General features: G+C 47.1%; 1 protein-coding gene across 1 annotated transcript; it reads left to right on the top strand.

The window, feature by feature from the left end:
* The first annotated feature begins 691 nt into the window (after positions 1–691).
* Positions 692–14,438, top strand: LOC103189211 (EH domain-containing protein 2). Its single transcript, XM_007909542.2, has 5 exons — positions 692–1,284; positions 4,097–4,194; positions 7,505–7,917; positions 10,874–11,038; positions 11,810–14,438. Exons 1-5 carry the CDS (start codon positions 887–889, stop codon positions 12,344–12,346), a joined length of 1,611 nt encoding a protein of 536 aa, XP_007907733.1. The 5' UTR covers positions 692–886; the 3' UTR covers positions 12,347–14,438.
* The last annotated feature ends 1,424 nt before the right edge of the window (positions 14,439–15,862 follow it).

The following is a 15,862-nucleotide window of genomic DNA, read 5'->3' on the forward strand; positions in this document are numbered from 1 at the left end:
CACAAAAAGAGGCCATTCGGCCCATCGAGTCTGTGCAGCTCTTTGAAAAGAGCAATGTCTCTGCAAAGAGCCATGAGGTGAATGACTGATTTTATTTGGGAGATTGTTGGTCAGGATCGCTGTCGAGAGAGAGAGAGAAACAAACTCCCTTCTTCGAGACATTTACCAAATATAAGTTACTGACCGTATTATTATTTTAAGAGCAATACCGTCGGTCGGTCAGTAGATGGCGATTGGAGTGGCAAACTGAACGAACAATGTCAATCTGAAGGTCGATGCACAAATGGCCAAACCCTCAGACTGGGATTATAATAAATTAGGGAGATATTTAAAATTTATGCAGACTTTATGGAATGTGGGAATGATCGGTAGTTCATAGGCAGCCAGCAAACAGGAGGATGCAAATAGTGAGGCTCATCCTTGTCTCAAACCAAGGAAAACTGAGATAGGGGAAAGGGAGAAAAGGTCTTTATTCACATTACAAACTTTTATTTTTGCTCGTAACTTTCCTGTGTCTGTTTATCTCTCGCCAAAGAAAGTTCCAGAGAGTCTTTAACGAATGTGCTAGAAGTTTTCTCAGTTGCCAACCTTTCTGTAAGTTACAAAAAAAAAGATTTTCTTGCAAAGTTTTAGAAAGTTTTGATAAACTTATTTTTGTTTGTGTGATAGAGAAAGAGAAAAGGAGGAACATTTATTTTTCTCTGAAAAAACTTGTGGAGAGAGGAGAAGGAGGAAGGGAGATTGAGGGCGATCTTTTGCCAATTTGTCTTGTTCTGCCTCCCCAGTCCTTACACACACATCACTGTGAGCGATATCTTCAAAAGGGAGGGTGGGGGGAAAATAATTTAGGAGAGGAAAGAGAAAGGGAGGGAGGAAGGCAGAAAAAATGTTCAGTTGGCTTAAAAAGAACGAGAAAAAGGATCCTGAAGTGATTCACACTGTGACTGAAGGACTGAAGAAACTGTACAAGACGAAGCTGTTACCATTGGAAGAGTTTTACAGGTTTCATGATTTTCACTCGCCGTCACTGGAAGATGCTGATTTTGACAACAAGCCCATGGTGCTGGTGGTGGGACAGTATTCCACAGGAAAAACCACTTTCATCCAGTACCTCTTGGAGCAAGATTTCCCCGGGAGCCGAGTGGGACCTGAACCCACCACCGACTCCTTCACCGCGGTGATGCACGGAGAAGTGGAGAGTGTTATTCCAGGCAATGCCTTGATCGTGGATCCCAACAAACCCTTCCGCAAACTCAATCCCTTCGGCAACTCATTCCTCAACAGGTCAGCTTCTTTACAAAGCTCCTTTATTTTTTTGTGGGTGGGGAGAATAAAATTTGTGTCTGTGGAATAAAATGAATATAATCTTTGCATTTGATACAGCACCTTATCACGTCATCGAGACATTTCAATAAGTGCTTCATAGGATTTTATTGTCCAGTGCTGTGACTACTTTGCAGGCGGATGTCGCAGGCAGGTTGCGCACAGCGATGTCCCGTAAACAGCAGTGATTTTATATGGGGTGAGGCTCCTGTCTCGCAGACTTTGTTTTGGAAATCCATCCAGAAGGCAGAATCATCCATTTTTGCTAAAAGATCACTGATGGATGTCAACAACAACAACAACTTGTATTTATGTAGTTTTCTTCCCGCAGGATAGCGTCTCAACGCTGCACAATGGTGGGGTTGGACACAAAAGAAGGGAAAGGGGGAGAGAGAGAGAAGGGCCGCATCAAGCTTGGATTTGGTGAATATAATTCATGGAATCCGGGACAGCTGCCAACATTCCCAGAGTCCTTCTGAATCCTTCCCTCCCCTCATTTTCAAAACGTGCCTTGTTGATCCAATTTTTGGTCATCCCCCCCTCCTCCACCACCTCGGGTTACCATGGCACATTTATTGACTTTCCTCTTGAAAGCTACTCTGGACTCTGTCTCTCCCAACCTCCTCAGATGCCTGTCCAGCACTGTCCTCGCAAAGTGACAGGCAATGTTGACTTGTATTATACGATGGGGAAATATTGAAAGATGATCTGTGTTTGCCACTTACCACTTACACCCCACTCTTGTCTGAACCCGAGCGCTGCCCCATCACATGAGCTTCAAACCCGCTGTAAACACCTTGGGACATCAACGTGAAAGATATACAAATGTAATTTGTTGTTGTTGTATAAAATTCTGACTGTAGCAGAGGTATCCTTGTGTTAATTTACACGAGGAATGTGTTGTGAAATGCTGCAAATTTTACCCCCATTTCTCCCGAGGCCTCAAATTCCACCCAGTCTGAGTAGCAAGAACGATCCCTCCCCCCCAACCCCCACTCTCTTTGCCTGGAGCAAGATTTTGGCAAAATGCAGTCTTTAATTAGAGAATTTCCCCTAATTCTGCCCCCACACCATCAACTTGGACTTATATAGCAGCCTTCATGCAGAAAAATGCTCATCTCTGAGCTCCGAGGACTAATGGTGGAAATTTGGGCCTTCTATGTTGCAACAGATATTCTCTGCCCTCCCCGAGACAAGTACTTACAAGGGAAGGGGGTCATTACAGAACGTTGCTAGGAGAGGAAGGGGAGGACATTACCTTATTTGCAGATAAAGATATCACCAATGTTTATATACCAGATCACTGTACTATTCCAACCATGTCCCGGCACAGCTCAGCACAGCTGGCCTCTGCCTCAGCTTTGCCGAGGAGTGTAGGGGCCTGACAGATGTTCGGAGCAAAGGAGGTGATGCTGGAAGCTTCTGTCAACAGGACTGAGGGGAGCTCAGTTTCTCCTCTGCTTTTTTGGTCAGAGCATTTCATCCTTTCTTATATTCTCTCCTGCGCCCCACCCCAACTCCAACCCCACTGTTTCCATCCATCTTGGTCTCGAGGGCGGGTGAATGGTGTCCAGCCCTCAGCCTCACCCCCAGCCCTCATTCCCGCCCTTCTCCCAGGGAAGCAGACTGAAGGTCTCATTGTCGGCCATTTCTTCTCCCCCCACCCACTGGGTGTGTCCATGCACACTTGTATGTGTAGGAACAGGAGGAGCCCATTCAGCCTGTTGAGCCTGTTGCGTCATTCTATTAGATCACGGCTGATCTGTAGCTCAACTCCAATTACCCCCTTTGCCCCATATCCCTTGATATCCTGACCTAACAAATGTTCACCTCAGTCTGGACAATATGATCCAGCCATAATTCACAGCCTTTTGTACAAAGGAAGAGCACATGTTTGTACATGACACCAGCCAGGTATCTGCAGAGTGAACTCCCCCAGCGAACAGTGTATGGAATAGTCAGCTGTACACAATAACAGGAAGGTTCAAGTTAACCCAATCTCCGTCCAATATAATGACAGTAGCAGGCAGACCCGACTTATGAATAGGGATCATTTGGGAACAATGGGATCTGGGAAAATAATCGACTCCCAGACATTGGGAAACACAGAGCCCATCGCCCTCCGGGATGTGATCTCAGTGTTCCGCACAGCATCAAAGCCCCTCAAAGCTTTGTAAGTATTTTAACTGTGACATGTGGCCATTGACTGTGGTGAATAATTAGGAGATAATAAAGAATGTACAGCACGGAAACAGGTCTCTCAGGCCAACCCATCTGTGCCAGTGTCTATACTCAACACAAGTCTTCACTTATCTTTCCCTCCCTCACACACACTCTATTCCCTTCTCCCTCATGTGAAGGTTTAGCTTCCTCTTGAGTGTATCTACACCATCTGATTCAACCACCACTCCAGGCAGCGAGTTCCACACTCTTACAACTCTCTGCGTGAAGTAGTTCCTCCTAAATTCTCTTTCTTGATTCCCAGTTGCTAGTTTATACTTGCCAACCAATGGAAACAGTGTATTGATGTTAACTTTATCCAAACCCTTTTATAATTTTAGACATCTCTATTGGGGCCTCTCGGAAACATCTCTTCTCTAGTGAAAAAAGGGATAATCAGTCGAAGGAGAGGGCGGGCGGGGTGGGGGGGGGGGGGTGTGAAGCTTGATGGCTGACTCGGCCACTATGAAACCTTCTGCGATGTCCCAGCTAAAGTCCTCTGTATGAATGCAAATTGTTGTTGTTTTACTGAGAGTTGTCTTGTCTGTCCCAGGTTAACCTGCGCCCAGTTACCCAACAAGGTGTTGGAGAGCATCAGCATAATAGACACGCCCGGGATCCTGTCAGGCACTAAACAACGAGTGACCAGAGGTAGGAACTGAGTTTAGCTCCTTCAGACCTGCTGTGTGACCCAGTATGAGACCCAGCGTGTGACCCGGTGTGTGAAATCAGCGGCCAATTTGTAAATTGGAGGAAGGGTTGGTTCCCTGGTGACAAACTGCGATTGTAATCTTTTCAGGGGAAACGTTAAACCATTAATCTGAGAGCGCCCCCCCCATCGTGTTGATGGTGAATGTCAAAGATCTCCCTGTGGCGCTGCAGGGAAAGAGAAGAGATTTCTCTCTCTCTCTTTCCCTCACCCCCAGTGTCCTGGCTACCAGCCCACCCAGTTACTCCCGATCACTCACTGTGAACCACGCACAGTCAAAATACGCAGTCACTACACCTGACGTTAAAGTCAAGCAGAGCGAGCTCGGAGATGTGATCAGGCACCGTTGTTGTGAATGGCTGTGAAAGAACCGAGGAACAGTAACTCTATGATCTGGCTGACGTGTCAGGGCTTGAGTTGTGTTGGAGACAGTGTAGATGTTGGAATGCACTGCCTGAACTTTCCACATTAACAGCTGTCTGTGGCTCACAGCCAAAGGGCCACAGCAGCACTATGTGTCAGTGTTTCCTATAGGCCAAACGTGGAGTTTCTCTCTGTCTCCCGCTGTCCTGCCCACCCTCCTCCCCCACGTCTAAAACAACATCAGTTATTCACTTCATGGCTGTTTGTGGGGATCTCACTGTGCGCAAACCTCACTGCTGCATTTACCCACAAAATACACTCTCCCACACCCCTCTATTCCCCTCTCCCACACCCCTCTATTCTCCTCCTCTTTACATATGCATCAAGTTTCATCTTAAACACCTTGAGGCTTCCTGTTTAACCACAGCTCTCAGCATTGAGTTCCTCACAAACTCCCCATTCGCTTCACTGAGTGGCTTATGTTAACAGCCTCCAGTTATGGAACGAACAACACATGGAAACCCGAGCACCAAGCCTCCATCCCCCCAACTTGGGCGTTGCCCCAGGAGGAGGCCCCAGCAGAGGAATGTGTAGATTTAACTAACGGCCCATTGCTGTGGCGTTGGGGGGAGTAAGCGCTGTGTTGGAATGTTGCTAAGGTTACGCCACACAAAGAATTTCCTGACGTTGCCTGACAGACAGACTTTGTTTTAACTCTTTGAGTTGATATCTCAAGAAGTGAGATGATGATGTGAGTAATAAACATTTCACCATCACCATTCACCCCACACACCGAATGGGCTGCCATCCAGACTCCACACCAGCCTCTCAGTCTCAGTGCCCTCCTCCCCCCACCATTCCCTCTCTCTGCCTCACTCTGTCTGTCTTGTGCTCTTACTCTCTATCTCTGTCCCTTATTCCCTCTCTCCCTTCCCTCCTTTATTACCTCTTTCCCATTTCTTCCCCCTCACTGTGTGGGTCTTTCCCCTCCCCCCCTCTCTCCACCAGGTACCTTTTGGGGGTGGATAGGTGGGGAGGGTGTGTGTATGGGTGGGGGAGTGTGTGTGGGGAGGTTTGGAACTTGCAGAGAAACGTTTTGGAATTCAAACCAAGGTGGGACCAGTTGCCATAGGTCGGAGCGAGTAGGAACCAGCGGTAGGGAGGCTTATAGCCTCAGCCTCGATGGGGGGCTCGAACCCACAACATTTTAAGTCGGAGACGAGAATGCAGGAGAATTGAGACATTTCTGACTTTGCCAACAAATACACTACACTCTGCCGCTGACTCCCGGGGGTGGGAGGCAGTATCACTGTATTGGAAACAAGAACTGCAAGGCTGAAAGCTTGAGGAGGTTTATATTTGCTCACAGCAAATTCCTATTAAAACAGGCTCGATGCCTTTTATGGTCTGTTACAGCAGAGAATGTGCACAGCTGCCAGGAGCTTCGGGCGCGGTTTCTGGACTGTTCCCAGACTCTGCTTGTTCATCAGCCTAAACCCGACCCTAGCCCCAACCTCCAGCCAGAGCTGGTTCCCATAGGCCATTCGGCGTAGAGGGCGCTATATAAATCCAAGTTGTTGTTGGAGCCCCCAACCCTAGCCCTAATCCCACATGGGAAGATGATCAAAGAAGAAGTTCTTTGACGGACCTTCAAGGAGGCGAGGTGAAGGGGCTCTGTGATGGAGTTCCAGAGAACGGGGGCTACTAAATAAAAATAGAAGGCAATGACAACAACTTGCATTTCTATTGCGCCCTGCACACGGATAGTGTCTAGTGGAGGAAATAAAGGGAGCTTGGGACTGAGAGCATTGACTTCCGGGATTGACGTCAGTGTAGGATGTTATGGCTTGTACATCAGGTAAAGAAATGGCCAGGAAACAGTGGTTTGTTTGTGAACGGACAGCAGGGAATATTTATCTAGAGAGATTTTGTTGCTCAAGTCACACACTCAGATTATTTTGGTTGTTTTTGAGAGCAAAAGGACGATGCATTTTGGCAGAGCGCCTTATAATATAATAATAATTTAATAATCGTTGTGTTTGATATGGCGCCTTATCACGTTGTTGAGACATCTCACAGCAATACAATACAACATAAAGGGGCACCTGAGCTGAGGGAGGGAGCTGAGGGGTGGGGAGGGGGGAATGACCCAAAGCACGGTTGAAGAGATGGATTTTGGAGAAGGTGAGAGGGAATGAGCGAGTTGGAGGGACTCAGGAATGGAGTTCTAGAGAGTGGGTGCCAAGTGCTGATGGCGGGGGAGATGAAGTCGGAGATATGGAGTATGTCTGAGTCAGTATGATATTAACCTGACTCTTCCATCTTGTCTTTAGTCCCTCTTTCCCCCTCACTCAGCAACCAAACCCCAAGCACGATTCTGCATGAAAGGCACTCTGTAAATAAACCTGATGGTTATGTGTGTCAGCTCACGCCCCCATATTGTGCGGTGCTGGGTGGGGTGTGTTGCTGGGGATGGGGTGGGGGTGCTCTGAGACAGTATCCTGCATGAGGCGCGCTATATAAATGCAAGTTGTTGTTCCGTTGTTGGAGGTGTCCTTCTTCGGATGAGACATTAAGCTGAGGTCCTGTCTGCTTGTTAAGATGGGCATTAAAGATTCAATGGTGTTGGCCAACAATTCCCTGAATAAAATTGGTCACTCAATCCATGGCTGTTGTTGGGACTGTTGTTGTGTGCAAACTGGCTGCTGCGTTTCGCAAAAATACACAGTCAAATTTCACAGTATGTCTTGTCTGGTTGATTAGGATTAGGAGGATTATTAGGCTTCGCCACTATTAAGTGCTCTGAGATGCTACTTTGCGTGGAGGGCGCTATATGTGCAAGTTGTTGTATTACATGTTGTAATACAAAATATGTTGTTGTGGCCGCAGGCTATGACTTCCCAGCCGTCCTGCAGTGGTTTGCGGAGCGAGTGGACAGGATCATCCTGTTGTTCGACGCTCACAAGCTGGAGATCTCCGACGAGTTTTCAGCCGCCATCGGGGCCTTGAAGGGGAACGAGGATAAGATCCGGGTGGTGCTCAACAAAGCCGACCAGGTTGACACCCAACAGCTGATGAGGGTTTACGGCGCCCTCATGTGGTCGCTTGGGAAGGTCATCAACTCCCCCGAGGTCATGCGTGTCTACATTGGCTCCTTCTGGTCAGAGCCACTGCTGATCTCCGACAACCGCCGGCTGTTTGAGCTGGAGGAGCAAGACCTGTTCCAGGACATCCAGAACCTGCCCAGGAACGCCGCACTCCGCAAGCTCAATGACCTGGTGAAAAGAGCTCGCCTTGTCAGGGTAAGCGGTGGGGGGTGTTGGGGACTGGGAGGTGGCGTTTGTGGGGGGTGGGGGGGTAAGCTGGTCGAACGTGCGGTCAAAGAGAAAGATCTTGAGATGGACCTTGAAGGAGGTGAGGGAAAGGGTGAGGCAAAGGGATGGAGTAGAGGCAGAGAGTGGGGGTAGATATGCTGAAAGCCCAATCCCCAATGTAGGGGAGTCAGGGCGTGGTCATGAAGTCAGTGCGCACTGAATAAATATCAATACTATAAATCCTTGTACGAGATAATAAGCATTATTTAATAATCTTTCATTTAATAATTAATGAAAATATTGATTCTTGCATATTTGATAATAATCCTTACATTCGATACAATGCCTTTCACGTCAGGAGGACGTCACAAAACGCTTCACCAGGTTTTACTGTCAAGTGTAGTGATTCTGTGTTTTATAAAGTGAATGTTGACAGGATGGGGTAGTGTTGCTGGGGATCCGAGAGTTCAAACTAATGTTGGTCCTGGTCGGTGCTGCTCCTCGGGAAACATTGATATTGTTTACCTTTTGGGAAGTTTATTTTTCACTATATTATTTTGTGCTGAGCAGGGAGTCAGTGAAAGGGGGCCGCCCCTCTGGTGTGGGGGTGGGGGGTGGAGCTATCCTTATGGGGGGGAAGACATTACAAATCAAAGCTCCACTTGTTGCCTTGTTATAATCATGGTTAAACAAGGAGCAGCTGTGGCTTTACTCCCAAGGGGATAATTTCTCACATCCTCCTGGAGCCCAGAGGCTGCTCTGCTCTTATCTGTGATGTGCAGATCAGGACAGGCCATTGTGTCCTGCGATCCTGCTCGCTTTTACAAATTTGCTTCTTTTTGCAAGTGATTGCGGCCAAAACAAACATATCCTTATCCTGATTAAGGTTCAGCATCTTTGTTTGTGTCTTGTTTGCTGCTGTTATTTGCCTCCCCTCTCTTCCCCTCGCCCTCCTTCCCCGCTGAAAACATAGCAACTCGTTGTTTTATTGATATAATGCCTTTCACGTCACAAAGACGTTTCAAAGTGTTTGGCTGGAATTCTCTGTAAGGTGTGGCGCAGTCAGCAGCCAATTTGTGCCCAGCAATGCCCAAAAAATGGCCGTGAAGTGAGCAAATGCTCTCTCGGCTGGTGTACAACAAGCCTGCCTTTGGAGCCAGAGGCACAATTAGTGGTTAATTTGGAACTAAATAATGTTTGAGTCGAAGCCAAAACCTCCATCTGACACTGATTAATGTCTTGGATTGTGATCGCTAGCCGGCCCGCGGCTTACACACGGTGTGTCGGGTGGGGGACAGGCATCAACATGTAGGCCTTGGACGTCCTCCCGATGTGAAAGGCGCTATACAAATGTAATCTTGTTGTTGTTATTGTAGGAGACGGGGAATGAAAACGAACCCAAACAAATGGCAGTAATCATCATCTTTAATAATAATCCATTAAAAATTGGTCTGTCCGGTGTCTGACATCGGTGGAAAATCATCACTGTGCTTATCTCTCTCTTTATCTTTCTCTCAATTGTTTGCTCTTTCTTTCTGTCTATCTCTTTCTCTCTGTCTTTGTCTCTCTCTCTCTGTCTCTCTCTCTCTCTCTCTCTCTGTGTGTCTCTCTACCTCTGTCTCCCGCTCTCTCTCTGTCTCTCTCTCCCTCCCTCAAGTTCTCGCTCTCTCCCCGGATGTCGCCAGGCCAAATACAACAACAACAACAACAACAAGATTCCATTTATAAAGCGCCTTTCACGTCAGGAGGACGTCCCAATAGCCTCTTTCTGTGCTGTAAATTTGTTATGGTTTCTGAACAAGAGGAGTCAGGTTCAGAATTGTAAAGGGGCAATTTCAGGACAGACACCAGGAAGTGTTTCTTTACCCAAAGGGGGATCGACGACTAGAACAGGAAGAGGGAGGGGGTGTGTGGGGTAGAGTCCAGGACAGTGGGGCAGCTGAATGCTATAACAGGGAGTCAAGAAGGCGGGTGTTCTTGAGGGATGGGATCAGATGGACCAAAGCGATGGGATCTTGTGATCTTTACTCACTTGTGTGAAAACTCTGTTAACCTGTGGAGCCCTATAAGCAGTTGTCACTATCACTATAAGCAGTTGTCACTATCACTATAAGCAGTTGTCACTATCACTATAAGCAGTTGTCACTATCACTATGCTGTCCTGTGCCTTTGCTCTGGAGCAGAACCAGGGCCTGGAGACATCCAGGAAGCAACAGAGCACAAGGTGCAGGGAGGCTGCCAGTGTCTGTGTGTAAATAGAGCTGTTTATGGAGTTTCCTCTTCGTACATATGTGGGTTAGGAATAGGAAGTGGCTGCGAGGGATTTTTGTTTCAATGAATGAAAATGAATGTCTCTTGGGCACACATAGAGTGCGATGGTGTCTCCTGGGTATTGTTCGGAAGAATATAGGAACAGGAGAACATAGACTCTTACAGCATGGAAACAAGCCATTCGGCCCAACTAGTCCTGCACATAAGCCACCACGCCTCTCCTATTCCACTCTCTTTTACCTCTCCATCCCCCTCTCCTTTACCCCTCTCTCCTTTAGCTCTCCATCCCCCTCTCCTTTACCCCTCCATTCCTCTCTCCTTTATCCCTCCATCCCCCTCTCCTTTAGCCATCCAAACACCTCTTAAGTACGCTGAGGCTTTCTGCTTCATCCATGACTTCCCCATTCTCAGCACCCTCTGTGTGAAGATATTTCCCCTAAACTCACCATTAGACCTGAGACCTGTCTAGCTTTTATTTATGTAGCTCTAGTTATGGACTCATCAATAAGTACAAACAGTTTGATGACACCCACCTTATCTAATACTAATACATAATATTGTGGTTGTTGTGATTGTTATTATTTGTTGTTATTGTTATGTTATTATTGTTGTTATTATTATGTAGTAGTATTTCAGGATCTGAGGTTACTCTGTTCCTCCCCCTCACCACCAGGTCCATGCTTACATCATGAGTTCCCTGAAGAGGGAAATGCCGGCCATGTTTAGGAAGGAAAACAAAAAGAAATACCTGATCAATAACTTGGGGAAAATCTTTGCTCAGATTCAGTTGGAGCATCACATCTCTCCAGGCGACTTCCCAGATTGTACCAAGATGCAGGTGAGAGAGAGAGAGAATGTTTCAGATTTCACAGTCCGGGCCGGCCAAATCGATGGAGGTGCCATCCTTCGGATGAGAAGTTAAATGGAGCTCTACCTGTCTGTGCCCTGTTTGGGCGGACGTTAAAGATCCCGTGCCGCTGACGGGAAAAGAGAGAAGGCAGTTTCTCTCTCTCTCTCGGTGCCCTGGCCGATAATCTCTGGATTAAATCGCTCGTTTACTTCATGGCTGTTAGAGGGACGTTTTTGTGCACAAATTGGCTGCCGCTTTCATCCACAAAACACACAGTCACTACACTTGACAGTAAAATCCTGTGGAATATTTTGAGAGGATTATTACGATATTACATTTCACAATAAGCATTAATGTATTGCTCAAACATCTGAAAGTGGATTCATGGGATTTGCCTGTAAAGTGTAGTGACTGTGTGTTTGAGGGCAGGATGGTCTGGAGGCTAAGACCAGGTGGAATTCAAAAGTTCAGCACCACTTCCTGTGACTTGTGCTCCACCCCTTTAGTTCTATCCAAAGTGGCGACATATAACAGGAAGAGGAAGTTTACCTCCCAATGTTTATTTACTCTCATTGACCTGTCTCCAGACAACCTCTGTCTGACCATTAATAATAAAGAGAGAGAGAATTCACAACACGACAAACATCGAATGTCATGCTGTAAATAAGAGGTTTGACCAGGGACCTGCTGGGGGTGTGGGTGGGTGGGGGGGGGGTGGAGTCAGGGCAGATGGTACTGTAACGTTCTGTGCTCCCTCAGGAACAGCTGATGATTCACGACTTCACAAAGTTCCACTCACTGAAGCCCAAGATGATGGAGGCACTGGACGACATGTTGGCGTTTGAGATCTCAAAGCTGATGCCGCTGGTCAGACAGGAAGAGCTGGAGATGCCGGAGCAGATAGTTCACGGTGGGGCCTTTGACGGGACATCTAATGGGCCCTTCATCGAGGGAGTGAACGATGGAGCCTTCGAGGCGAGAGACGAGGACGAGTGGATCGTCACCAAGGACAAGCCCAAATATGACGAGATCTTCTACAATCTCTCGCCCACTGACGGCAAGATCAATGGTGTCAAGGCCAAGAATTGGATGATCACCACCAAGCTGCCCAACTCCGTGCTCGGAAAGATCTGGAAGTTGTCGGATGTGGACAAGGACGGAATGCTGGATGACGAGGAGTTCGCTCTGGCCAGTCACCTGATTGAGGTCAAGCTGGATGGACACGGGCTCCCCAACCAGCTGCCAGGATACCTCGTGCCCCCCTCAAAGAGGAGGCCCGTGGGCTCGGCGGAGTGAGCCAGACCAGACCCGCGCTCAGTCACTGTGTTGTGGAAAATGTAGCCGGGGAAGAGACTGGGGGGGAAGAGAGGAACAAGGAAGGGAAGTCACCCATTGTCACTTAATTCGAGAGGTTATTGATTGCTTTATCTCCCTCCCACCTTGCTTTCTCATTACCTTCATCTTTCTTTCTTCCTTTCTTTTGCTACCTCCCTCTGTCTCCTTCTTTCCCACTCTCATGCCTCTTTTTCTCTTTATCTATCTCCCTCCACACTTCTCTCCCCCTCCTTCCTCTCTCCCTCTCACCCCAAGTCATCCCTAGAACAGTGACCGACGCAGGCTCTTGGGTTTGCTCTCTCTCTCTCTCCCCTTCTTGTTACGATTGAATTTGATGCGTTTAGCATCCGCTTGAGTCTGGTCTCCTGGGCTGCTCTCTGGAGGCCTAGACATTGTACCACATGGCAGGTGCCATATACGTCAATCTCCTTTTAACTCTATCACTAACTGCCCACAAGATTCTGAAGTACGTTTACGTTCATACAACGTAGTGCAATGGAGTCTCTGTTTGCTTCCATCTCCATTACATCCCTCGGGGCTTGGCTGTCCATATACCCGTTAAGACTGAGCCCCGCTATTCACTCCCCGCTTCTTCCGTGTTATAACAGGTCACGTTGCACAGAGAACTGTACTGTGTGTGAGAATGCCAAGCAGTCCACCCCCCCACCCGGTGAGATCACTGACTCCAGGAGGACATTCTGCACTCCGCACAGGAAGCTGGCCAGTCAAGCAGGAAGTGCTCCCTGTTTTGGGAAGGGGGTGGGGGGGTGCACATTGCCTGTGCTATATACTGAGGTGTGCTATAAGGTGTGCTATAACAGAATGCGCTGTTTTATATATTTCAACACTTTGCTCATTTGAGTCTTGCTAATTGGTGAGGTTCAATGGTCTTTTATCTGTATCAAACACACACATAAACCCAGAACAATGCATTTCCTTCCTGCACTATTTACGCCCCTGGAATTGCTGAGCAATAAATGGATCTAATTCAAACAACTAATTGCCAGAGATCTGAAACAACTACAAGAGGATTGCTTAATTCTCTCTGGGGCCTTAGCCGATGCTGGGGGAGAGGGGCTGAATTAAATTCAGTTAAAAGTTTGGTCTGATGAATTGGGAGAGGGGGTCTATCGATTGTGGCTGCTTGGAGGACTGGCTGTGGGCCTCCTCAAGACTCAGTCTTTCCCCTTAAAGAATAAAATGGCCATTGGTCAGTGTTTCCGAGTCTTCGGGTTGCTGCTGACCTCACTTCCTGTGACAGGAAGATGGCCACGGCAGTTTGATGGACTCCTGAGTCAGAGAGACTGGCCTCTACTGCTAATAGCCTCCGACTGCACCAAACAGGTCAGGTCCAACCTACACAATGAGATGGTCACCAGGGTGAGCTTCTCTTCCAAAAGAAGGAATGTGCTGGTCATAGAATCATAGGATTATACAGCACAGAAGGGGCCATTTGGCCCATTGTGTCTGTGCCGGCTTTTTGAAAAGAGTTTCCAAGTTAATCCCACTCCCCCTCACTCTCCCCTTAGCCCGGCAAACTTGTCCTCTCCAAATAATTATCTACTTCTCTCTTAAAAGTTGTTATGGAATCAGCTTCCATCGGCCTTCCAGAGTTCCTGGAATTTCAGAGTCTTTAGCTTTAGCAACGAAGGAACCTTGTGGGAAATTGAGTAACTCTAATGGACAACTTGTCTGGGCCTTTTACAAGGAAGGGATGTTTACCTCTTATTATAATCCTCAAATTTGATAAATTTGATATTATCATGTCTTGACTGAAGCCCTGTACTCTAATCCCAATCCATGCTCTCTCTCTCCCCATCATGTCTGTGCTGGTGCTCGCTGCCCATTGTGCAATATGTTATGTATTCTGTTGTGCTGAAATATCTTTTCGCTGATGATGTAAGTTTTTTTTACGTTTTACTCACTGAAATACACTGCACAAGTATTCCAAGTTTTCGTTTCACAGACTTCCCAGGTTTTCATATTTTATTTTACTCTCTACGGCTTTCCTTGTATAATCCCGATTCTAATTAAAACACGAGAAAAAAGGAAAGACCTGTTTATTGGATTTTACTGATAATGTCACCCTGACCATTCCCCCCCTGCTCGGGTCCCGACCCAACTGTCCAGCGCCTTGGGACGTCGCCCGATGTGAAAGGCGTTCTATAAAAGCAATCGTTGTTGTTGTTGTATCCTCGACCCTGCCCTCTACACCCCCAATTCTGGATCTCCCTGCCTCTATGGTTACCCTATCCCACCTCCTCCTTTCCTCCTGCCCCCATAGTGATGGACACAATAACTGCTGCATTGAGTTCAATCAAAGGAATTTTTTGACACTGAAAAGTTTCTCTTCAACATTGATGGGCACGGAGAGAAGATGGATGTTTGATTGTGTAGAAAGGTTCCTGTGTTACAATACAAACCAAGTTAAACAATCGGACGCTTCACTGGGGGCACAGCAGTGTCCCACAAACAGCCATGGACTGAGCGACCAATATTATTTGGGGAATTGTGGGCTAGACATTGGGAGAGAAATTCCCTTCTTTTCTGAAATACTGCCATGGGATCTTTAGCATTCACCTGAACAGGCAGGCGATGTGAACAATCAAGACATTGTGAGAAACTTCCTTCTCTTTTCCAATGTTATTGTGGGGATCTTTACCATCTTTCCGAACAGGCCCAGATGGGGAGAGCATGGTTTAATGTCTCATCTGAAGGACGGCAACATGACAATCTCCAGCGCTTTGAGCTCAGAGATCCTGGTGGGAGGGGATCAAAGTCACAAGCTCCTGACCCGGAGGTGAGAATGCAAGAACACGCGAGATGTGATAATATCACATTGTGCATTTTCCCTCCCTAAATCACAATGATAATTGAGCCAATCTTAATCCCTCCAATTTCCTTTCATTGTTGCTCACATTCCTTTCTGACCTGATTTGTGGGCTTGGTTCCAATGTTAAAAGTTTCCAGCATTAAAGAGACCAGTTTTTATCCTGACCGATGTGTTTTTTCTGCGCTAACAGAAAGAGAAGCTTAGAATTTTTTCCACACATACAGTTGTTTGGATGTGGAATGCCCTACAAATGAAGCAGTAGAGTCCATTGTGGATTACAAGAGGGAAGTAGAGGGGTATATGAAGGATAGAGGCTTGAAGGGGTCTGGAAATAAGATAGGGGTAAGTGGGGTTGAAAGGATGAAAAAAATAAGTGGCTGGGAACTCAGCAGGTCAGGCAGCATCTACAGAGAAAGGAAAGTGAGTCAACATTTCAGGTCCACGACCCTTTAGCAGAACCCGGGAGGTGAAAGGATCGGCGCTGACAGAGGCCGAGCATTAAATGGAAATGCTTTTGAGTTGGGATAAAGTGCACATTTCCTGACATTTGAAGTGGATACAGAACAGGCGTTACCCTTATCCCACTCATTGCGAATATTTTCCAAATAAAGTTTTGGACATGTAGCTTGGATCAGTGGATTACA

This window comes from Callorhinchus milii, unplaced genomic scaffold, assembly GCF_018977255.1.
Source record: "Callorhinchus milii isolate IMCB2004 unplaced genomic scaffold, IMCB_Cmil_1.0 Scaffold49, whole genome shotgun sequence".
Classification (NCBI taxonomy): domain Eukaryota; kingdom Metazoa; phylum Chordata; class Chondrichthyes; order Chimaeriformes; family Callorhinchidae; genus Callorhinchus; species Callorhinchus milii.

Bases quoted from the DNA above. Each gene is read 5' to 3' on its own strand.
- LOC103189211 (XM_007909542.2), top strand. From the start codon at position 887: ATGTTCAGTTGGCTTAAAAAGAACGAGAAAAAGGATCCTGAAGTGATT. The intron at 4,195-7,504 runs GTAGGAACTGAG...TTGTGGCCGCAG, and splicing joins TAAACAACGAGTGACCAGAG to GCTATGACTTCCCAGCCGTC. The intron at 11,039-11,809 runs GTGAGAGAGAGA...GTGCTCCCTCAG, and splicing joins CAGATTGTACCAAGATGCAG to GAACAGCTGATGATTCACGA.